This window comes from Eptesicus fuscus, chromosome 7 (genome assembly GCF_027574615.1).
Source record: "Eptesicus fuscus isolate TK198812 chromosome 7, DD_ASM_mEF_20220401, whole genome shotgun sequence".
NCBI classification, from domain to species: domain Eukaryota; kingdom Metazoa; phylum Chordata; class Mammalia; order Chiroptera; family Vespertilionidae; genus Eptesicus; species Eptesicus fuscus.
The window spans coordinates 14680546-14704344 of NC_072479.1; the positions used below are offsets into that span (position 1 = coordinate 14680546).

A 23799-nucleotide genomic window follows, 5' to 3' on the forward strand; every position below is an offset into this window, starting at 1 on the left:
ACCTCCTGACCTGTGAGAGAAAATTCTGTTGCTTTAAGCCACCAAGTTTATGGTAATTTGTATGGCAGTCGTACCAAATGAGCACTGTCAGAGTCACATACAGGCAAATGGGAGGTTCAAAGGGCTGAGACAGGGGATATCTAGAATGCCATGGAAACGTGAAGGCAGAGAAAGCTTCCTACCAAAAGTGATTCTAATCTGTGCCTGGAGGATGAATAATACTCAGCCAGGAGAACAAATACGTAACATTGCTTTCTGGGGATCAGAGAAGGCTTCCAGAGAGTAATAACGAGGCCGAGACATTGACAACCAGTTGCATTTAGCTGGGCAAAGTGGAAGAAACGGTGATCCAGAAGGAAACAATGTGGGCAGAAGCCCCGAAGTGAAGGGGCAAAGACCTGCCCAGCCCAGCGATCCTGGAGTGTAAGCACAAGAGGGAATGGAGAGAGGCGGTACATGGGTTTTCCACTGCTGCGGGACAGATGAACACAAACTCAATGGCTTGAAGCAAAGCCTTCGTTAGTTCACTGTTGGTCAGAGGCCAGCTGCTATGCACCGTGTGCCAGCTTTGGGAATACTCCTCCGGTGGACGGGAAAGTGGGAGCCACCTCCAGCTGGTGGGGAACTCACCACTGCCTAGGTCATTCTCTCTCTCTTGTTAGCCTGGGGAGGGTGGAACTCAGAGTCGTATCTTGCCCTTCCATGTCTCTCTCTGTAAGGCCCATTGCCATCAACCCTGTCCCATTGCCATGATCCAAACACAACTGTATTTCAAACAGTGTACATACCCAGCCCTCAACCATAATATCCACCCCTGCCGCCTGGCCTCCCCGACACGACCAGTATCTGAGGTCTGTGCTCCCTGGTCCTGTGACAACCTAACCCCACCATGAGTCCTACAGCACTATGGTCAGATCTGCCAAAGCCCCATACAGCTCACGAGGTCTGCTCGTGGACACACCATCCTTCCTGACTCTCAGTGTCTGACCCTGATCCTAAGGGCTCAGACACACTGGGGAGAGAGCCTTTCCCAGGCCACATTTCAGCTACACTCAGCTGCGCCAGAGTTAAACTAGACCGAAGGAAAAAAACAACCTGCTCCCTGAAATGGTTGGTTCCAGGCCTTCCCAAAGTCAAGGGCAGGGCAGCTGTCCACTCGCCTGGCTTTCCCAGGCTCCAGCAGCCCAGCTCAGCTCTCAGCAGCAAGCAGGGTATGGCCACACCACTCACCATCCAGCTCAGAAAGGTCAGGAACTAAATTTGGAGCTTGGATTTTAGTTCTTTTGCATCTCTGTTATCTTGAGAGGAGGTTGAGGGAGAAGGTTCACAGAGAAAGAAATATGCCAGAAAAAAAGGAGTAAACAAATCAGAGACAGAATGTATCTGTCTACTTTTAACAACAGTAATAGCAGTTATTGTGATGATGCAGCTACATTTATATGGCACTTTGTGCTTTCCAGAGCATTTATACACATCCTCTCATTTGAACCTTTCTATGACTGAGATAGAACGTATCTTCATTTCACAGCCAAGAAACCTAATGTCTGGGGAAGCGGAGGGACAAGGCCAGGCCACGAGTCAGTGGCTGATTGGGTGCTAGCACCCAGAACCATGGCCCCCGCCCAGGCTCTCTCGCTGCCCATCACACCACCCTGTGGTCTAGGCCAGGGCTCTACGATGTCTTCATGTAGTGTAGCAGCTATAGGCACAGACATGGAGCAGACGCCATGAGGCCTTACACCGTGGCTCTTGTCCAAGGCTGGGTTCCCCCCACATCTGATGCTTCTGCCCCTGCCACTAGACCGTATTAACTGGGGTCCCAGGAGAGCTCCCAGTTCAAATGCAGACCCAGGTAGCTCCCAGGACCTGCCTCTAATGACTCAGTCCCAAGAAGGCTCACTCAGGCTGCAAGATTGTCTCTGGAAGTTGGGCTGATTCTGGGTCCCCCACCCCAAACAAAGGTTATCATCTATTTAAGAGGAGACCTGGGCCTATTTGGTCAAAGATATTAGCTAATATGAATCACTGGTCCCTGGGAGAATAAGGGCCTCAAAACCAAGTCTCCCCACTCAGGCAGTGATGGATGGAAATGAGCATCTTCCTCACCCACCTCCCACACTTCCCAAATGGCCTTAGCAAGGGGCTCTGGGGTCACAGCCCTAAGACTTTCACCAACACCAACAATCTGAGACCTTCATCCCCTTAGTTCTTTGTGGCTTCTCCTTTGGTGGCCCTTGGCAAGGAGATCATCTCATGTTACATACACATTAATTGAGATCCCAATAATTAAAGGGCCATATTCTAAACAAAATATCCCTCCCTTATACACCTTAGAAGGGTCACTAGCAGTTAAGGACACAGACTGAGGAGCCAGACACCTGGGCTGGAATACTAGTTCTACCACTTCATAGCTGAGTGGCCTAGGGCAAGTCAGCTCACTTCTCTGTGCCTCATTTTCCTCATCTTTAAAATGGGATGATTATAATAATAATTCAGAACTCCTGGGTTGTTGAGAGGACTAAATGAGTTAACACTGTGACACACTTAGAGTAGTACCAACAATGTAAGTATAGGCGACATGAGAGCGGCTGTTAATGCTGCTATTATCATTAGTTGGAAGGCACTAACCTAACTACTTCAATCATAGCGAAACCAATAAGAACAAAGGGAATAAAGAGGAGGAAGGCTTCTGAGAAGCCAAAATCAATGTCATAAAATCCATAAATTAAAGCTAATGCACTTTATTCATAAGTGTGTCTCCTCAATCAGAATCTATTTACTCTCTCTCTCTCTCTCTCTTTTTTTTTTTAAGAATCTATTTACTCTTGCTTTGCACATAATTATAATGGATTTGGTCACCTGGTTTCCAAGCCCACAGGAGAGAGGGAGCAGCAAATTAAAAGGGTCAGTACTGGCACAGGCAGGACCCCCCCACACACACACAGGGGTGGTGTATGACGATTGTGTCCAAAGAGTGTACCTGGACCATCTGGAGGTGTCTCCGTCCTCCCAATGGCCTCCCAGTATTACAGAAGTTTCGATGACTGAAATTTCTAATGACTGTGCACTCTCAGAAAAAGGATGAAATGTGTTCAGAATTTTTCTTTTATGTGACTCAGGGATTTGTATTTTATAGGGAACTCATACAACTTAACAAAAGAAAGATAAACAACCCAATCAAAAAATGGGCAACGGACCTAAGTAGATACTTTTTGAAAGAGGACATAAGGAAGGCCAAGAGACATATGAAAACATGCTCAAAGTCACTAATCATCCGAGAGATGCAAATCAAAACGACAATGCGGTATCATCTCACACCTGTCAGAATGGCTATCATCAACAAATGACAAGTGCTGGCGAGGATGCAGAGAAAAAGGAACCCTCGTGCACTGCTGCTGGGAATGCAGACTGGTGCAGCCACTGTGGAGAACAGTATGGCGTTTCCTCAGAAAACTAAAAATGGAACTGCCATTTGACCCAGTCATCCCACTTCTAGGACTATATCCCAAGAAACTAGAAACACCAATCAGAAAGGTTATACGCACCCCTATGTTCATAGCAGCACAATTTACCATAGCTAAGATTTGAAACAGCCTAAGTGCCCATCAGCAGATGAATGGATTAGAAAACTGGGGTACATCTACACAATGGAATACTACGCTGCAGTAAAAAAGAAGGAATTCTTACCCTTTGCAATAGCATGGATGGAACTGGAGAGCATTATGCTAAGCGAAATAAGCCAATCAGAGAAAGATAAATATCACATGATCTCACTCATTTGTGGAATATAAGGAACAACATAAACTGATGAACAAAAACAGATCAAGAGACAGAGAAGCATCGATCAGACCATCAAACCTCAGAGGGAAGGTAGGGGAGGGTGGCGGTAAGGGGGAGAGATCAACCAAAGGACTTGTATGCATGCATATAAGCCTAACCAATGGACACAGACACCAGGGGGGTGGGGGCATGAGTGGGGAAGGTGGGGGGGGCAATGGGGGGATAAAGATACATATGTAATACTTGAATCAATAAAGAAAAATAAATAAATAAATGGTAAATTTCCAGTTTCTAGGGTCCTGACAGGGCTTTGTTGGCTGCCCTTGGGTTCCCATGAGATTGTTGCAGCCTGATATTAAATTCCTTTCTGTTAAAAAAAAAAAAAGGCATTTGGACATGAAAGGGTTTCCATTACAAGGAGTGTGACTATATATGAAACATTTCCCTCCAAAATTAGTACAGATGGGTACAAAGGGAGCAAGAGGAATCACCATACTTAGACTTCAAAGCATTGTCTCCTCTTGCCCACCTGCTGGCAAAGGCGGAGCAAACAATGTCTTCTCTGAAATATTTAATGAGGAAACACTGAGTCAAACCAATGCCCCAGGCTCTCCATGGATTTATGCTGATTAGATGAAGCACAACTCTCACCAGGGAGTTTGCCTTTGCATCTGGAACACCAGCTCCTGTGGGACCTGGTGGGCCTCGCTGGCCTCCTTTGCCTCACTGGCCTTGCAACCTCTCCTGTGGTGCTCCCAGCTCTGTCCTCTGTCCTATGGCATCAGTCCTTGGGGCACAAGTTTTCTCCTCTGTCTGTAGCTGTAAACCACTGCATTATTATAGCATATTACCACAGTGTGTTCCAAAGAACACCATTCCTCAAGCTGCCTGGGGCAGGGAGGGCTGGAAAGGTAGCCACTCCCTGCCTGGTCCAGAGAGCCCAGGCACTTTCACACACAGGAGGCAAAGGTAAGAACATACACCTGGATATAACTGCCTCCATCTACATGACAGTGGAGTCACTTCACAGCTACCTTTCAGAGGCCAATTGCTCCACTCCTCTCTCACCTGCGTATGACAGTATCCATTTCATAGGGTTAACTGCATTGATCTACACAAAGCACATAGGACAGAGTCTGCACACAGAAAAAAATTCCTAAGTAGTGCTAAAGACTCTGAGAAGTCTTATAATAAAGTGATTTGTTTAACTTTGGTTACTTCAGCGTTTACCAACTTTATTTTGCAGCATAATCAAGTTTTTATTTAATACTTGTTAATACCTGTGACAGTGTACTTAATTCTTTAAAACATTTTTACATCTACCTCATTCTATGCTATATAAGCCAGAGAACAGAGCCAATTGCCCAAGAAATGGGTCCATACAGTCCTTAGCTCAAATTACAGCTCTGTCACTCACTCACCAAGTCACTTTACTTCTCTGGGATACTGTAGCCTCATCTGAAATACAAGCTCACTACCTGGCAGGGTTCACTCACTCACCCATTAATTCACGCAATACATATGTACAAGAGCCTGGCATGTGCCAGTGACTGCTCAAGACCCTGGAACACAGCAGTGAACAAGAGGGGTAACTTCTCTACCCTCAAGTAAAGAGATAATATAATTTATTTTTGTCGTGGGCATTAGAAATATTGTAGGCAAGGCACTGGCACCTGGTAGTCACTCACTAAAGGTAATTATTATGACTAAGCAAGTTTTATGACTCCCACTTGCCAGAAGAAACACAGAAAGGTTAAGTGACTGACCTCAGACCACATATTTCCAGTCTTGCTTCCTAGATCAGCCCCTACCACCCTGGCTTCAGAATGGCTAAGACATACCCATGCCCAGGTCCCACTCAGACAGTTCAATTGGAACCCCAGAGGGGAGATTTACTCAGCTTTCCCAACAGATGGTGTCAACCTAATTCTCTCATCTAAAGACACACTCTACTGCTGCCTCCCCCACCCCCTCTCCCCCCTCTCACCACCCAGCAGAGAGAATTAGCATATGATACAATAGCCATGTGGCTTATTATCTGCAATTATCTGTTAGTGTATTTTATAACCCTCGTATTTCTGTACTGTGTGTGCCTGGTGCATTAAGGATAACACATACAAGAGAGCAATAATAAATCCCTTTTGTTATGATCATTATTGTTGATGCATGAGAGCCCCACAAAGACTTCGTGCTCTTAGGCAAACCTCATGACAAAAGAAATCACTGCTCATGGTAGGAAGATTAGGGACACCCCAACTGGCATTTTTATACACTTGTCAACTAGAGGCTCTGACTTGGGGCCTCATATCCTTCTCAGAGCCTGGTAGGAAGGCCTCAGACTCATCTCAGAACTCCTGGTGGTCTAAATGCAGGACCCGGTGGGAGGGTCTTCAATCCAGCACTGCCTGGGAGTGGGGGAACCTCATCTTCGCAGTGCCTCAGGCACACCGGGCTCCCGGCACTATGAGCAGGGTTGTTCCACCTATGGGGGAGGGGGTGGGGTCCCCACAGGCCACTCAGGGCTCTCCCTTTGCACTCATCTTTCGCCATATATGCATGTCTACTTCCCCCCACTATATAGTAGCGTGACAACAACACTGAGGTGTGCACAGACACACCAGTCTTCCTGGATTAGAGCTGCCAGAAACAAGAGCTTTGGGTCTCCTCTCCCACCCTTCCGAGGCAAAAGCCAGCTTGAAGTGCCACTGATCCTGACTTAACCTTAGGAACCATACAGAGGGGCTGGTCTTTGAGTTCCAAAAGAACCCACATTTGCCTGTGCCAGGCATTTTTCTAAGCATTTTACCTCTGTCAACTCATTTAATCCTCACAACCTGACTACCATGCCACTCTTATTTACTTCCCCAATTTCACAGCAAAAAAAGAGTAAAAAATGGGGAAACCTGACACCCCACCTCCTTCCTAGCCTAGCTTGAGCCCCCTAATGAACTCATTCCCCTTGAGCTCTCTCCTTTCACATGCCTAAGGAGAAGAAAAACCAGCCCCAAAACTACTCCTTCCCTTCTGTTCTCCACCTCCGCTTAAAGCCTGGCTCTTGCTCAGAAAGTACACAGCCCTGTTCTTTGCACAAGGTCAAATGCCAAATATATCCTCTTAATATTTCACTCAAGCCAAGCCTTTGTGGACTTTGGGGTTAGCAGAGAACTGGGAGTTTTCCACACACAATGAGGTTGCTCTGCTCACAGAGGTTGTTCAACAGACATCGTACAATTTACCTCCTAGGTACCAGCTGTTAGTAGAATGGGTTTACAGTTGCTATATTATAAATGATGTACTGCATAGTAAGTGTCATTGCCAATAACAAGACTGTGAAAAATAAAGAAAAGAAACACCATGACACAGGCCAGTTCAGGTTTCATTATGCTTCACTAGCATGAGGAAAAGAACCAAGATGACGGATTTGGGTGCAAAAGCATATGTTAGACGGAGCATAAAACAGACTTTTATGTAAATAATGAGAAAAAGATCTTTAAAAATTCTATACTGAAATATTTTTCATCTCTTGGAAAGAGAGGAAAGCAAGTACTAGAAAAATACACGGGGGTTATATTAAGTAGGTGGAAGAAAGGAAAGTGCTGTGAGAGAAAGCATGAGCCAAGGTAAGGACACATATGAATCTGCAAGTGTGTGTAATTCTAATGTGTGAGTGTGCTTTGCTACATAGGTTATTCTTGAACTCAATACAGTGGGAAACCTCTGGGCAGCTGACACACCTCATCTGAGAGCTGTGGGTAGACAAGAGCAGACAGGAGAGTGTGAGGTGGAAGGGGATGCGATGGCCACATCCTAGGTCACTACTCTCAAAGAGCAGTCCTTGATCCCGCATCAAATGCACCAGGGAAGCCTGTTTACAACGTGGACTCCAGGGCCCACTCCAGACTCACAGAATGGAAAGCTCTGGGGGCCGGGCCTGGGAATCTGCATTTTAACCAAACTCTCCATATGATTCTTGTGCACTGAGGTTTGAGAACCACAGCTGTTGGTTCATCATCATCTCTCCTTCACTATTTCTCAGAGAAGGACTCTGAAACAGCAATTATTTTAAAAAATATAAAAGTACTATAAAAGCAATGGGGGAGTTCTCAAGCTTCGTTTTAGGGGCACTTAAATGATTTGGGGACCACATTATGGCATGACAAGACAAATGTTTCAGTCACTGAAGCTCAATAAACAGTCATTATGCACCTACTATTCCAGGGCCTCAGCGAAGCTACAAACGTCCTCTCATCCTACACCAAACCCTGAGCCCGGCTGCTGCTCATAGTCAAGCCAGTCCTCTTATTAGCGACCTTGAGTTGTTATAAAGACGAGTTTGCACTAGCAACCAGTCCCTTTGTTATATTGTTCAACACTCAGTTCCCCTAGCTTCTAAGGGTCCTCTCTCTAGATTTTCCCCTCCTACCTCTCAGGCCAGCCCTTCCTCACGCCCTCTACTGGCTCCTCTTCCTCCACCCACTCTGCACACATTGGTGCTTTTGGGGTTTCAGCCATGGGGGTCACCTCCTCTCACTCTCCACCCTGACACAGTGCTCTGAACCAGGTCGGTGACTCCTTCTCATCCATCCTCCTAATCCCCCTACTCTCTCTCTTTGGCATGAATGGTCTCCTGAGCTCCTGACCTGTATCTACTGACCATTGTACATTTCCATCTGCACGTTCCACGGACTCCTCACATAGCAAATCACAAATTGTACCCCTCATTCCCTTCCCCTCAATTGTGACCTTTCACCTGAAGACGTTCTCTTGGCTAATGGCACCTGGTTACTCACATCACCATCCTGGGAGTCAGCTCTCTTCTTTGTCCACAACATCCAACTGGTCACAAGTCCTGGCAAGTTTACCTCCTACATCCACCACTCCCTCTCCATCCCTGTTGTCACTATCGCCTGCACTTCTGCAGTTTCCTTTTCTCATCACAAACAGCGAGGCCTCCCTCTGGGCCACCTCCCTCAAGCCCCCAGTGCCCCCTTTCTAAAATATACCTCTGGGCCCAGCACTCTCCTGCTCTGACAATCCCCAGGGTCATCACCTGCAATTAGGTTTGACTGTTGGCATGGGCCATCATCTGGTTCTTTTCTATCACTGGAAACTGGTACCCCGTCCTTTGGTCATAAAGGGCACAATAACTGGACCTCTGCACATGGGCATACCTCGGCCCCTTTTGGTCTGGAAATCACCTCTTCTTGTAAGATGCAATTCAAATGTATCTTCCCATGTGAAGTCTTCTCTTATTCCCTTCCCAAGAGCAAAAAATGTCTCCCTGACATTCGGACCCCTTATAAGACCATGTTTATCTTCCCTGTTAGACATGAGGTCTGCCTCTTTAAGTCTCCCAAACATCATCCTGGCTCTTGGCATGGATGTTTGCAAGACATCCTGGCACTTACAACTGGGTACTTATGGTCACTGTCTGCCTTATCCTCTTCCCCAGAACCCTGTGAAGAAATGACCCCTCCATCTAACAGGCTGGGGAACTGAGGTCAAGAAGGACTAAAGAACTTCAGATTAAGATTCATTTACAAAGTAGAGAAAACAAGATTTGGACGGAGGTCTGCCCAACTCAAATTCGGCTCTATCCAAGAGACCAGTAGCTCTCAAACCTGACTGATCATTAGCACCCCACCCACACCCACACCCACCACCACCAATGAGGAATTTTTAAAAAGATGATTCCTAGGCCATGTCCCGGAACTACTAAATTTGAATCAGAGCTACCAAAGCATAGGAGTCCATATGGTTCAAGCTCTCCAGGTGGTTATAATAACCAAGCAGGCCAGGCATCACTGTACTGGTCCCCAGGCCTCTCTGCTCTAGAAAATACTGGTCCAGGCCTTTTGGAAGCGCTTGGAGTTGGAGACATAAGTCCAGGAACAACTTACCTAGAAAGGGAATATAAAATTGTGGAAGTAGCTGGGCTCACTAAGGGCAGAGTATAGAAAGAGAAAATAATGGGCCCAGAGAGAACCCTTGTAGAAGTTCCTTAGAAGCAGGAGAGAAACTAGGAGAAACAGGAAAAAATGGTAAGAGAGACAGGAGGAGACTTAATATTAACTATGTACCGAAGCTGAGCGATAAAAGAATTTTGCAAAGAAACTTTTGATAACATAAGATGCTATGGAGAGAACGAGGAAGTGGAAGGCCCAGACCAAAACACTGGTGTTGATTATGTCCATGGAGCAGAATAATATCCCAATCTATAAGCTGATATGGATATTGCTTGGTTGTTTCAGGGGTTTCTAATACTCCTTGACCCCATGGCCCCCCATCTAGTCAGTGGCCTTCACTGCCACAGGGAAGGTATGACACAGTGGAAGAGCAGAGAACAGGAGTCAGAATGTGACTGAAGTTCGAGTGTAAGTCATGGCATTGATGACAGTCTGGAAGAGACCACATGAAGAGTCTATTGGGCAACTCTATCCCAAACAAAGGTCCCGAGATGGCAAACAGGGTAGTATCAGCAAGGAAACAAAAATGAGTGAGACCCTGAGTGTGTCCTTGCAAAAGGGCGCTTGAAATCTTCCCCATTCCCCGTTCCCACAGTCCCAGAAGCCACAGAGAGATTGAGAACTGGAGAGGCACCATGATGGGGAACAAGAGACCACAATGCCTGCATGGATCAAAGACCATGAATGGACAAGGCCATTCTAAAAGTGTGGATTGACTATGCCAAGAGCCCTGCTGCAGGGCCCTAGAGCTGTCCTTAGGACTAAGCTACGACTCCAGGGAAGGGCCCGAGAGCCCTGTATTACAGACATGAGGTTTATGCCACCGGGCCACATGAAGTCCCAAATCAGACATTATGTTCGGTTATAGGAAAGTAACAAAAAAGTTCCATTTCTTTCCCTGCTGAGTTTGCCAACTGAGAGATCCATCTCTACTACATTCCAGAGATGGGATGGAAGACAGTGAGCAAGAAGCTGAGGAGAGAGCAAAATTGAACTGGCAGGGATAGCAAATGCAGCCTCTTCCTCAAAAAATAATGTTTTTAATTTGTATACATTTCCATCAAAGGAAGTTCAAGGATAGAGCTGGCAGAATTAGGGCAGAGTGTGTGTGTGTGTGTGTGTGTGTGTATGTGTGTGTGTGTGTGTGTGTGTGTTTCAGATGGAGGAAACCTGAGCATACTTCCTTAATTTAGTAAATCACTGCCTAACCCATGGTTTGAAAGAGGTAGGCATTGCCTTAGTAATTAGAAGCCCCTTTTCAATCCCCCACACTGTCTTCTGCACCCCCAATTCCTAATGCAACGTGACTGACAAAGTTCACTGGCTGCCTCCACCACCTCTCTCCCTCCACCTACCTAACCCTTCATTTGGAAGAAATAGAGGAATAGGAAGAAATAGAGGAATAGAGGAACTGGGAGGCCTTGAGAAGCTTGGGCTTGCATGCTGGTGTTATTCTTTAAAAAAACAAAACAGCTTTATTGAGGTGTAACTTATATATCGTAAAATTCACCCTTGGTAAATACACAACTCAATGATTTTTAGTTACGTTTCTTTCCCTGCTTTAGTTACATGTTACACAGTTGTGCAACCAGCTAGTTTTAGAGCACTTCCATCACTCAGGGATGTGATTTTAAAAACCGCGGTCCCTCCAGCATTCTCTGTACCTGGCAACCTCATTCTAGCTCGAGTAATCCATCACGACCTTTGCTCTCCAGCTGGCCCCTCTGCTCCGGAGGCAGGGGGTTCATGGATCTGCCAGCCCTGGCTCCCCTCCAGTGCAGCTCCCCAGGTGGCCCTGCTGATCATCCTCCCATGAATTCTGTGGTACAGGCTGTTATGGGGCCATCTCTGGAGCCTGAGACAAAACCACACTCCTCTACCTACTTTCAGCACTGCTTTGGCCTAGAGTAGACTCAAAGCTTCACTGGCTTCAGAACAGCACATGGATTCTTTTTTTTTTTTTTTAAGTTGCAGGTTAAGTGCTCAGCTACAGGGTTTTTGGAGGACCATGGCGGGGGGAGGGCATGTGCACACGGAAAAGAAGTCGTACCATGGATGGAAGCAGTGCCTGCCTTTCCAGGGGCCATTTGGGAGATGCTTTGCTTATATTTATTTTGACACAGTAATGACTTCTCGACTGTTAAGAGAAAGGTCACACCTCAGAAGGCTGTGTGGACTGCAGCTAATGCTCTGCCTGCTGACTCCGGCCGTGTCATCGCTCAGTGCTCGCTGGCCTGCTGTGGAACCTGTCCCCAGCATAGCCTATCCCAGCCAAGCCATAAACACAAAGCCTGGCTCACTACAAACACCTTGCCCACTACGGAGTGGGGGCTAACCCTAAAACTGGGAAATGGCAGAGAAGTTTAAAGTGTGCATCAGATTTATTTGCTGAAGGGCTAAAGAAAATGTCAAAGGTTAAAAAGCAAAACAATTATACTGATGATGTCATCAGCGCCAGCAACAATGGAAAGGAGAACCTTGTAACCCCACAGCTTCTGTTAGAAACTATTGCACAGGACAGTCCAATCTCACTCATTAAGGGCAAGTGCTGGTGACGTGGGAAGATGGGAATTACAGACGTGAGGTGTCTTTGCCCGGGAAGGAGAGACAGGACTTTCCTGCACGCCTGTCGCAGAGGCATCCCCATGTGCCCCAGCTTTGCCAGCCGCATTCCAGAGCTCATTTCCTCCCATGCCCAGATGGAGCAAAGGCCTCTGTAATGACTTCATGCTCAGCCAAAAGTAAACACTCCCCATGCTTTTTCCATGGACAAATTCTAACCCCAAACCTCCAGCACTGGCCTCTCAACAGTCCAAATGGAAAGCTGCCTTTCCCAAGAAAATAAAACCCTTTTAACTAAATAATATATCTTGGCTGAAAAAGCAAACTTCCCTAAAAGCTTCCTAGAAATTATTTATCATGCGATACTACAGACCACCTGACCAAGCCCTACCAATGAACAGAGGCACCTAAATACAACAAATGATCAGAGAATAAAAGTTCACTCCACAAACACCTGCCCTATAACACATGCCGCATGTGGCAGCACGCAGAGGACCTACTGCGCGCGCGAACACACACACACACACACACACACACATACACACACACACACACACACACACACACACACACACCGCGCACTATCACCTAGTAGGAATATTCTTTCTAAAAACAGGCTGTGATAAGACAAGTGCTGCTTCCAATGAAGAGCAGAACAGCCCTAAGACCTAAGCGCAACAGCACTGCGTACACATCACAGGCCCGTCTCCCGCATTCCGACCTGAATCCGCCTGATCAAGTCGGTCCTCCACCAAGGAAGAGAAGCACGGATTTGGGATGGTGGACTTACCAGGTTGGAATTGGTGGCGTTGGAGTCATCTTCTGGAAAAGGAATATAGATCGCTAAGGCCACACAATTGGCAAAAATAGTCAGTAAAATAATGATTTCAAATGGTCTGAGGAAGGGAGTTAAGGAAGTTAATGATACAGAAAGCACAAGTGAAACATACATATATATTCTTAAATGAATCAAAGATTCATAAGAATTTTGTTTAAACAATACATTCCAAGCCCCTTGTATTCTGAAAAGAAACATATGCCTTTTTAAGTACTTCCAATGGGTCCCCGCCAAAATTTTTCCTAATATGTCAAAAGCAGTGGAGGCCTGTCGCGTGCCAGAGTAAACACAGATTTCTAAAAACTTTTTCTCCTTCTTTTATTTATTTAGATTGCATTGGCCTTCATTTTCCCTCATGTGCGCTCAGGTTGCTGTTACAGAGCAGGGCCTCTGCAGTCAGGACCTGTGATCCCAGGACCCCTCCCCTTGTGGTTTCATGCTGCCACCCAGGGACTCAAGCTTGGGAGGGGAAAGGCGGACAGAGTGGGGTTGAAGGCAGACACTAGACTTTAAGATTTTTCATTTGAAATTTGGAGATTTTATTTTTACTCCTTTTAATTTGAAGTTCAGAATGCTTTTTTTTTTTTCTTCTCCCTTATTCTCTGACAACGTCCAGAGAACCTGAAGATGGCCAGGGCCTCGGGACCCCCTAGAGTACGGTAGCATGTGTACTGTGCTCCTAGGGTGGGAACCGCCTTTTCTTTAAGACACAGCTCCATGTAGAACCCCTAAAACCTCTCCAGGCAGCAGGGCTGGCTTCCGGGGATAAGGCTTACGTCCCAGGTCCTCTCCCCCTTCCCTTGGTGTGTGCCGGGATCCAGCAGGACAAGCCAAAACCCACGCACCAGCAGCAGTGCACTCAGGGATCCTGTGCCTGGATTTATTTATCAAAATATCAGGGCAGGACACAACCTCGGGAGAAAAATGAGCTCCAGTGAAACTACCCCTCCTCCCTGCACCCACAATTAATGGCCAAAAGGGGGAGGCTTCAGAGGAAGCTCCTAGTTTATGCTCTTCCAGCCTCACATCCCCCAACCCCTGACACTGCCAAGTTTTCAGCCTAGTCCATGGAGTCTGAGGAAGGAGGAAGGAGAGGATGGGAATTCCTGGGAGAAGGAACCAGCTTCATCTCCCAGGACATGAAACCTGTATTCATCAAGTTAACATATCTTGAAGCAGGAAAAGACTTAAAAATCAGCTAGTCCAAACCTCTGAGGCCCAGAGAGCCTAAGAAACTTTCCCAAGACCCCACAGCCAGGACTAAAACCCGACTCCCTGACCTCTGAGTCCAGCACTCATTCCCCTGCCATAGATGGCCTCTAACTTCTTTAACAGGCGACCCTGAGCCGGGAAGGAATCTTAGTGATTATCTAGTCCAGGCTTCCCAGCCAGTGTGCTGGTTATTGATTCCCCTTGGCCATATGGGTGCAACTGGGGGTGCATTTACCGAACATACTTCATAAAGTTGCCATTTTCTGTACCTTGATATAAAAAATAAAGCATGCACTGGGCCTGTCCAACCTCCCAGCTTGACAGACAGAGAAAATAAAACAACCTCTCCCAGACCCCAAGCTGGGAAATACCAGAGCCAGGATCAGAACCAGACTTACTGACTCATCTTTTCCAACACGCCTGCTGCTCCTTGAGTTGGCCAAGGAACAAGTGATGATGATGGTGATGTTGATGATGACAATGGTGATGGCAACAGGGAGGACATAGCTAACATTTATTGGGAACTTACTCTGTACCAGGCACTGTTCTAACTGCTCTACATAAATATCCTGAGTGGAATGCACAATTATTATCCCCATTTCTAAGTGAAAGGTTAAAGGTTAACTTGTCCAAGGTTACAGAGATCCTGGAAGGATGGGCTTCAAACCCAGGAAGCCTGGCTCCAGGGTCTGGGTGTGTAAGTACAACTCTACACTGATCTATCCTGAAGTTATCCTGAAGCATTTAAGGAAGTTAGTGTTTTTAAGCCCTCTCACCCATTCCTTTTCCCTCCTAGCCTTTCCCCACCTGCTTAGGAGAGTGACATTCAGCCCAAAGGCTGGTCAGTTTGGTTCCCATCATCTAATCCGCTGTGCTCCCTCACTGCCCCCAGGGCAAGGGCACATTAACTCAACTAGGCCAGACCTCACACATCCAGTCCTCAAAATGTCAGCTTGGTCCCAGAGTGGAGGAGGGCTACACTTGGGGTGTTTCTTGCCCATCCAGTTATCCATCCATCATCTTATGCTAAAAGTACTGGCTACAGCTGGGGAAGATTATGAGTAAAGGAACCAATCAGGCGGATAAGAAAAGCCATTAGCTGTGGAGGACCAGGTAAGCCCAGGAAGTGTTCAGCGACCCGGGACAACCAGGTCATTTTTTAAACTGCCTTCTCTTCTTAATGACAGGGTCAAATTCCACTCTTTCAAGAGCACTGACTGGCTAGTACACCAGACCATCTCCTTACCCATCAGCTACCCTTCAAAGGCAATCTGGGAATGCCACCAACCCACCTACCAAGGCTGGGTCTACTTCCTGTCCTGTGGACGGAGGACACATTCCCTTGGAGAGTGGCTGCAGCACCCCTCTGCCCAAGTATGTGGGGAGCAGTGCAATGAGGTGGCTGAGGCCCACAGTTGGCATACTGGACCTGACCACTCTTCCCCACCTACCCTGTATATTACTCTCGCCTCTCCTCCCTCCCCTTCTTTCCAGGCTTTGTATGTCACCAGCACCAGGGGCCCACCCACCCCAGGAGGTTAACTAGCACTCACTGAAATGTCTCCTAAGGTAGATTTTCTGAGGGTGCTTCCGCATGCGCAGATTCTGCAGCCCTTGCTAATCTTTGGGAGGCAACTATGGTTATTGCATTAGAGATGAGGAAACTGAAGCTTGGGGATTCGGGTGGCAAGGCCACGATGGGCTGGGTGTTCAGGCCCCAGATCCAGGTCCCACTGTGGCCCAGTGGGGCTGGATGGCGTCCCCTGAACATCCACCCTAGCACCTCTCTTCTGTGCTATGGGGTGTGGCTGTAGGAAGTGCATGGATTTGGGAACTGGGGAACCTGGATTTGAAACCCCACTGTCAGTTGCCAGCTGCGTGGTCTGGGAAAGTTCTGCAGCTTCTCCAGGCCCCAGTGCCCCCCCTCTCTAGAGAAGCCTGGCATTCAGGGCCCCCAGCCCTCCAACTCCACAATTCTGAGAGAGCAGCGTTGACAGTGGCCTGATGGGGCCAACAAAGCCGAGCCTCCTGCCCAGTCATCTGAGAACCAGAACCACACCTGGCCCCTCAGGACAGACTGGCCAGCTCTGGAGCAGCCACTTGGCTTGAACTGCATTCTCTTAAAGTTACTTTTGAGTTCAGGGGTTCAAACATTTATAGAACCAACATTTCTTCCTAAATACAAACTTTCTTCTCTCCCCAAGTCATCTTCTTTGGCCTTTCAACCACTACCCAAGACTTCTAAATTTTTCCATAGAAATTCATGAATGAAATCTAACACTCCCATCCTGAACCTTTGGAACCATGGTAGCCAGGCCTGAATGACTTCTTATTATAAAAATGCCCAACAATAATACCAGGTTCTAGTCCTGTCTGTCACCAACCATATGACCCTGAGAGTCACTTTTGTGGGGCTCAATGTCATCACTAGGGAAAGTCAGGAGTGGACCTACTGATCTTTAAGGTCCTTTCCGTCTCCACCCACAATTCCCATGATGTCAAGGGGCCTATAATTCCACAGTGAGAGCCCAGGCTTTCAAAGAAAGCCATTTTCTCTCAAAGACCCAGTCACTAGTTTCCATACAGAGTGGTTCTGTGTTTAACACTGCAGGCCAGAATCTCCACTTTGCACATTAGAATCACTTGGAGAATTTTAAAAATATGCTGGGTGGAGCTCAGGCACCTGTATTTTGTTACAACTTTCCAGGTGATGCAAAGGTGCAGCCAAGGTTAAGAATCACTGTCCGAGGCCTTGAACCAAGAGCTGCAGTCACTGACCACCACCATCTTGTATTTCCTAGGCTCCTTCACCCTAGAGAGAGGGAGGTCATGAAAGTATGCCAGAGCCATGACATGGGAGGAAAAGAAGGCTATGCAGTAGCAGCATGGAACCACTTAACCCAACACGTGGGTCCCTGGGCAAGCTCAGCTAGGTAAGATGATATGTCGTAACCTCGTAGGCTCATTTCCTCAAATGTTGCTTATTATATGAAAAAACATACAAAGAAAAAAACACCTGGGGAGCTTGTTATACAAGCAGATTCCAAGTCCTATCCCCGGAGATTCTGATTCATCAAGTCTGGAACTGCACCTGGAAGTCTGCGTGTTACAGTGCCCCGGCAGATGCAGCAGGTCGGATAACACTTACAGGCTCAGCAGGGACAACACGGCCCACTGGCTGGTAGGTGTTGGGGGGCTGGCCCTACTGGGGCACACACTCTGCCCAGACCAGGGCACAAAGGATATTTCCATTCGACAATGCTGATGCATGCCCTCCGGATGGGGTTCTTCAGAGTCAGGCAGAGCAGGGCACGAGGTGGGCGTGTGGCAGTGGTGCTGCCCTGCTTCTTGGGTTTCCCGTACTGCTGCCGCTTCCGCTGTGTGGAGCTGACTGTGGAGATGGTCGCATTGCCAGCGCTTCCCATCAACTTAGCCTGCCGGGCCGCATCAATGGCTGCCTGCCAGGACAGGGCTGCCCCCGGAGTGGGGATGTGCTCGGGGGCAAGCCCTGCCGCTGCGTTGGCATTCATGTTGGCATGAGCTGGGCGTGGGCTCCCATAGTTGGAACCTGCAGGAGAAGAGGACAACAGTCACCAGGGAGACAACAGTAGAGCTTGTGATACTCTTTGGATCCCAGATTCACAATTACTTAGAAACCTTATTTCAAACTATTGCAGTTTGGAAGGGGCACATGGAAACGCAGGTGTGTGATGCTGAGAAAAGAGAGTCCGGAAATCTGTTCTAGTCCTGATTCAGCTGTGTGACCTTGTGTTTGTCATTCCCCTTCTCTAGTCTCATTGCCTCATTTTAACAGACATGACATAAGATGTGTATTATAACATGTATGGATCTCAGAAACAGTGCGAGAGAAAGGCAGGATACAGAAAAAGGTAAATATACAATGCAATATATGTAAATTAAAATACATTAACATAAGAATATATAAAATGATATTCATTAAAAAGAACAGATGATTGTTTAAGGAAGGTGAGGAGGAAAATGGGGGTAGGATATGGAGATAAAAAGGAAAATGAATGAATGAAGTGAATAAGAGAGCTATTTCATGGATCAATGACAAATGCCCAAAGAATTGAAGAGTATGATTCACTCAAATCTCTGCACCTTAGCTCCAAAACATATATATATATATGAATGAAATATATATATATAACAAAATTAGGGGGTTGGACCAAAGTAAGGTTACATCCAGGTACCTTAAACCCATCAGGACACTGAGAGCTGGTTTAATAGGAGTGGGTAGAGGACTGCGATGGTTTTAAATCATGTCAGCCAATCTTGTGACATCTGCCTCCCACTGAGAAACAGGATCTATATATACCCTTCTCCTGAAATGGGGTTGGCTTTTGGTGATTGTTTTGACCAATAAAGTACAGCAGAAGTGACGATAACAGTGCATCCACCTGACTCTCTCTGGATGCTCGCCCTCAAGGAAGTCAAACACCCTACAAGGTAGCCTGGTTGCTATGAGGAAGCCCACCAGCCCTACATAGAGAGACTGAATGCAGAGGGACAGATTCCCAGCCAGCCTCCAGCTGCTCTGGTCACCATCTGACTGCAACTACATGAGAGACCCCAAGCCAGAACCAACCAGACCGCACTTCCTGTGACAGGTTGGCAGGGTGGGGTAGAAGGGCACTGCAGGAAGGACACCTGAGTAGGAACCAGTGAAGTCCAGAGTAGGGACATCTGCAGTACTCTGGAGCCTTCACAACTGTCCCTAAGACACCACACATACTCTGGTCAGCCTGATGCCTCCCCCAGAATCCTCCAATGTTTGCCAAGTAATCAGCTCGGCCTGGGCCCAAACCTGAATGCCCTAGAACAGAAGCATGACCTTGAGATCTGTCAACTGGCCAGGTGCATCAGGATCAAGAGAGGCTGCAGGGAATGGGGTGCTACTGTGAGCAGAGAGCTGGGCATCCGGATGCCATGTCAGTTGCCTGGAAGACTGGGGCTGGAGCAGGCAGACCAGTTGCACATACATCATTTCCAGTCCCCCCACCATGACCTTCCCATCTGCTCAGTGTACATAAGATCCTTCCAGGGAAACTGCTGAGTCCAGAAATAGTTACCCTTACCTCTCCTCACTACAACTCACCAGGATTCAGATGAAAACTTGGAGTTTTGCCAATCACCTCTCCCCAGCTCTTATCAGGGGCTGATTCATCTACATTTGCCTTTAAGATAACTTTTGCTCCCAGTGTGACCTGCTGTCTGGACCCTATCATCCCTACCACCAGCCCTGTCCACAGGGACCAGTTCAGAGATGAGCACATGACCCAGCTCAGCCAGTGAGAACGTATTCACCCAGAGAACATCTGTTCTAGAAACAGACTCTAACAACCGCATTGGGCTCCTGCATCCAGCCCGATGCTAGCCTTACCCTGAGCTTTCTGAGTTTAGTACTTAAGTAACTTAGATTAATCTAATTTGAATTGCGTTTCTGTCCCTGAAAACCAAAAAAGACCTAATATGCATGCTCAGTGCCATAAGCTCAAACGTGGCTGGGGTGTCATTTCTGCCAGATTCCAAAGTCTACATCCTTTCCATCATCACACCAGTGACAGACAGTAAGCTTCTACTCTGATGCCAATCGCTGTCCAAAATGCTGTACCTAAAGGATTCTGAGACTTTTCTGAGCACAACAGGAGAGTATATCATGACAGATCAGTGATGTCTGCAAGGGCACCAGGGGTAGGGAATGGTATTGCAGATGCCACGTATTTACCACCCTGTATGATACCAAGATGAGCACATCAGGTCTTCTTTAGTGCCAGCTGGTCTACTGAATTCTTGTCCCGACAGTTACCTCCTGCACTATTGCATCTGGTTCCTGTAGCATTAGAACCCCACTCCCAACCCCTAAGGACTGGAAAATTGCCTCTTTGCTATACTCAATCCATGGCTATATTCTCAACATGACAATGACTCCCTTTGCACAGTATATCCCCTTCACCCTCTGCCTTTCCTCTGCCCCAGCTGCTCCAGGCAGCTGCCACACCCTCGGGGGTAAAGTATGTTAACCAGAATGTCAGAATCATGGAGAACCCAACACTTCCTCGAAGTCTTGTCTCTCGCATACCTCCCTGCACTCACCTCGTGGAGCTTAAGTATAAAGCTAGGAAGACCCCAATAAGGCTGTGCCTCTTCCTTTCTTATAAGATCCCAGAGGAAAAAATTAGAAGAGAGAATTGAAATTAATAAAGGCACCTGGAGCACGAGAACTGCTTTAACAACCAGCAAGCGTGAGTATCTCCATTTAACACATAAGAAAACAAAGGAGCGTATGACTCATTAAAGGTCACAAAGTGAGACAATGGAAGATTTCTGCAGCACACACAGGACTCACATTTAAATGCTAGACTATCCTCCACCTCCTCAGATCTCATACACACAGTCCACACGCATACCCACGTGAGTGCTCACGTATGTGGCCACAAACAAAGCACACACCTCCTACTGGTTTATGAGCCTTGAGGTTGAATTTCTGATCCCAAGAACATCTTTTATGTTTATATGATCTTCACAGAACAGCATCCACTACATGAACAGCCCATTAGTAACCCTGGGAATTTGGGGGTGAATGAAAGTGGAAGGTGTCCCTGTTCCTATTTGCTGCATTGGAGTGACTGAGCCCAAACTCATCTCTTGTCTTACTGGGTTCACCAGACTGGGCTGCAACTCTGTGTCTGTTCAGTCTGAGATACATCATTTTTCCTTCCTTCTCAGTTTGGCATTGACAATGCTTAATAGACTATTTTATTCCTGGACTGACTTCTCTCCCATCACCTAAGTAAAAGCAGCCATGTCTCAACCATCATTCCTCCCAGACCTCAATTCTCTCCTCACACAAGCCCTCAACACTTCACACCTTCCTACTGTCTTCACACTCTAATCTTTGTACTCACCCCCAAGCATTGTTAATCACCCTCTCTCACACCACTTGCCAGTCCCGAAAACCAAGGAGTATTTGGACAATGCTTGCAAAGAAGTCAGGAAGCACCAGCGCGAGAGCATATTCATGGCCTTGGAAAGGCTGTGTGTGGGGTGTGCTGACCACGGCTAAATGGCCGTGGCTCCAGAGAGCCAAGAGGGTTTCTGAAAGCCACGCCTTGGTAGGCTGCCTTGTGAGCCACCCCTCACTATGGGTGACCTCAATCACACTGTGAACCGTTCCCAGAGCACAAGGACCTCTCTGGAGCACACCATCTGGAGAAAGCACTTACGAATAAGCCCGTGGGGAAAAATGGAATTTCAACCTCTCCCCAGCTGGAAGACAAGAAAACAGCCTTCAGTATTTTGGTCCTGGCAGCTCTGAGCATTGCTGTAGCGCTGTGACATGACTAAGGACACTGCCACACAAAGCCATACACAGGTGAGACAGGCGTGGCCCCTTGAGGCTCCTCCACTAGGGCTATACTCCAAGGCCCACCTGGCCTCCCCTTCTCCAAGCAATTTCCCCGCCCCCGAGACTGGAGGCTCTATGAGTACCACCAGGTCCACCACAACAAGGGGCACAATTCTACAAGCATCCCGGGAATGAAAAATCTCCATCTCAGGCTCAACATTTTTAATCCAGAGCGGTGCCAAGGAGGAAAGGCAAGCAGTATTGTGTCCCTGATGGCTTTCGGTAGCACAAAATAAACCACCCAATGCTAAGAGATCAATTTTCAAATTATGAAGCTGATTCAAAGCTCTGCCTGCTAGTTGCCAGCTGAAAAGATGCCACTGTTTAAGTCTGCTCTGGAGCCTGCCTTAGCAGACGATTTCCACTGATGCTCTGGTCCCTGAACAAGCCCCAGGGCAGCAGCTCAACAAATCAGGCCACACACAAACAGGTGGGTGCCCACAGCAGTGATCTCTTTCTCATACATAAGAAAATGACTCCCATTTGTCAAATGGCCAAGCTTGCCTGAAGACAGCAGCAGCTCCTTCCTCCTGCACACAGTAGCTGCTGCTTCTCCAACAGAATGGAGGCCCAGCCTAGAGCCTGTTCTCTCAACCCTTCCAATTACTTTCTAAGACCCCAGAATGAACTGGTCAGCTCCAGGTCATTCTGCTCTGCAAGGTCCGTGGAGGAGTCCAAGTCAGGGAGCACAGGCTTACGCTTCCTTGGTACCCACCCCTCCACCCCTGGGAAAAGGTGTGGTGCTGAGGACCTAGAAGGTGTTCAATGATAAGAAGGTTCATTTTTTTCCCTTTTAATCCATCTGTGTCCATGAACCTGATCCAGGGCCACATCCCAGGAGATGCTCAATATCTGTTTGCTATCAAGTGTATTAACAGTGATGACATGATAAAGATGAAGGTGGACAACAGGTAGACTTCAGCAACACTGTTGAAGTTGGCTGGTCTATGCCCTAAGGAATGGGCTTATTCAGGCCCTTCCACTTACTTCGTGGATGTGATAGTGGGGGAGAATATCTGAGGGGAGAGGTTGTGAGCAGGCCACTATCCATTTTTTGCCCAGAATGTTGCAGTAGCCCCCTGACATTTCTTTCACTTCTCTTGCCTATCCCAATCCAATCTCCATGCAGCAGCCAGAGTGACCTTTTAGAAATAGAAATCATAAATCAGGACCTGTCATTCTCCTATTTAAATCTCTTCAAAATCTGAACTCTACATGATTTATGAAGCCTGCATAGGTGAGCCTTGGCCCACTTCTCTGAGCTCATCTCACTCATCTCTTGGCTTAGTCCTATGAACTCCTGACACACTGGCCTCACTTCACCCCTCAGACATGCTCAGCTCTTGTCTATCACAGTACCTTTGCACATACCTAACTTGTTCCCTCTGCTCTTTGCTTGGTGATTCCTTCTCACATTTCAGGTTGGTGCTTAAGTGATTCTTTCTCAAAACCCCCAACCCTGATTCCCCAATCTCAATAGGGATAGCTCAAACAGTGGGTGCCAGTGTGCTTCCCATTTCCCTGCCTCCACATTACTCTTCAACAGAGATCCCAACCCCCCAGCATGATAAAGAGAACCCCAATTAGGCACCTGTGTGGAAAAAGGCACGGAGCTACAGGCCTACTTCAACAGCATGGCCTCCTTTTTTAGCCTCAGTCCCTCAGCCATGCACAAAGGAGGTCACTACTAAAGACCCGTCTTTGTACACACAACTACAACCAACATTGACTTATGAAGAGCAAGAAACAATAGTTCATCCCTGGAAAGGAGAGAACTGTACATGCATTTCTCCTAAAGTCCTGACTATCCTCTCACTTAGCAAAGGAAATGCTTTCACTCAAGCCACGTGTCACCAAAGATCTTTGCAGAAGCCCATTTAGCTCGTATTGTCTGTCATCTCCTTGTAGTGACAAGGGGCCTGCATTTCCTTTAAGAGTGTGACAGTCAACCTGAAGCAGAAACTATGCTTTCTCTGCCCATTAAAGGCCAAATAACTAGAAAACAGGAGATC

The 23799-nt window shown here is 47.3% G+C and overlaps 1 protein-coding gene across 1 annotated transcript in view; it reads right to left on the minus strand.

The window, feature by feature from the left end:
• Positions 1-23799, minus strand: part of CACNA1C (calcium voltage-gated channel subunit alpha1 C) — a 592062-nt gene that overhangs the window by 510778 nt on the left and 57485 nt on the right. The window contains exons 2-3 of the mRNA XM_054718756.1: positions 17596-17926; positions 13099-13204 (exon numbers count right to left, since the gene is read on the minus strand). Of these exons, the coding sequence (XP_054574731.1) occupies positions 13099-13204; positions 17596-17926 (437 nt within the window). The remainder of the gene's footprint in view (positions 1-13098; positions 13205-17595; positions 17927-23799) is intronic.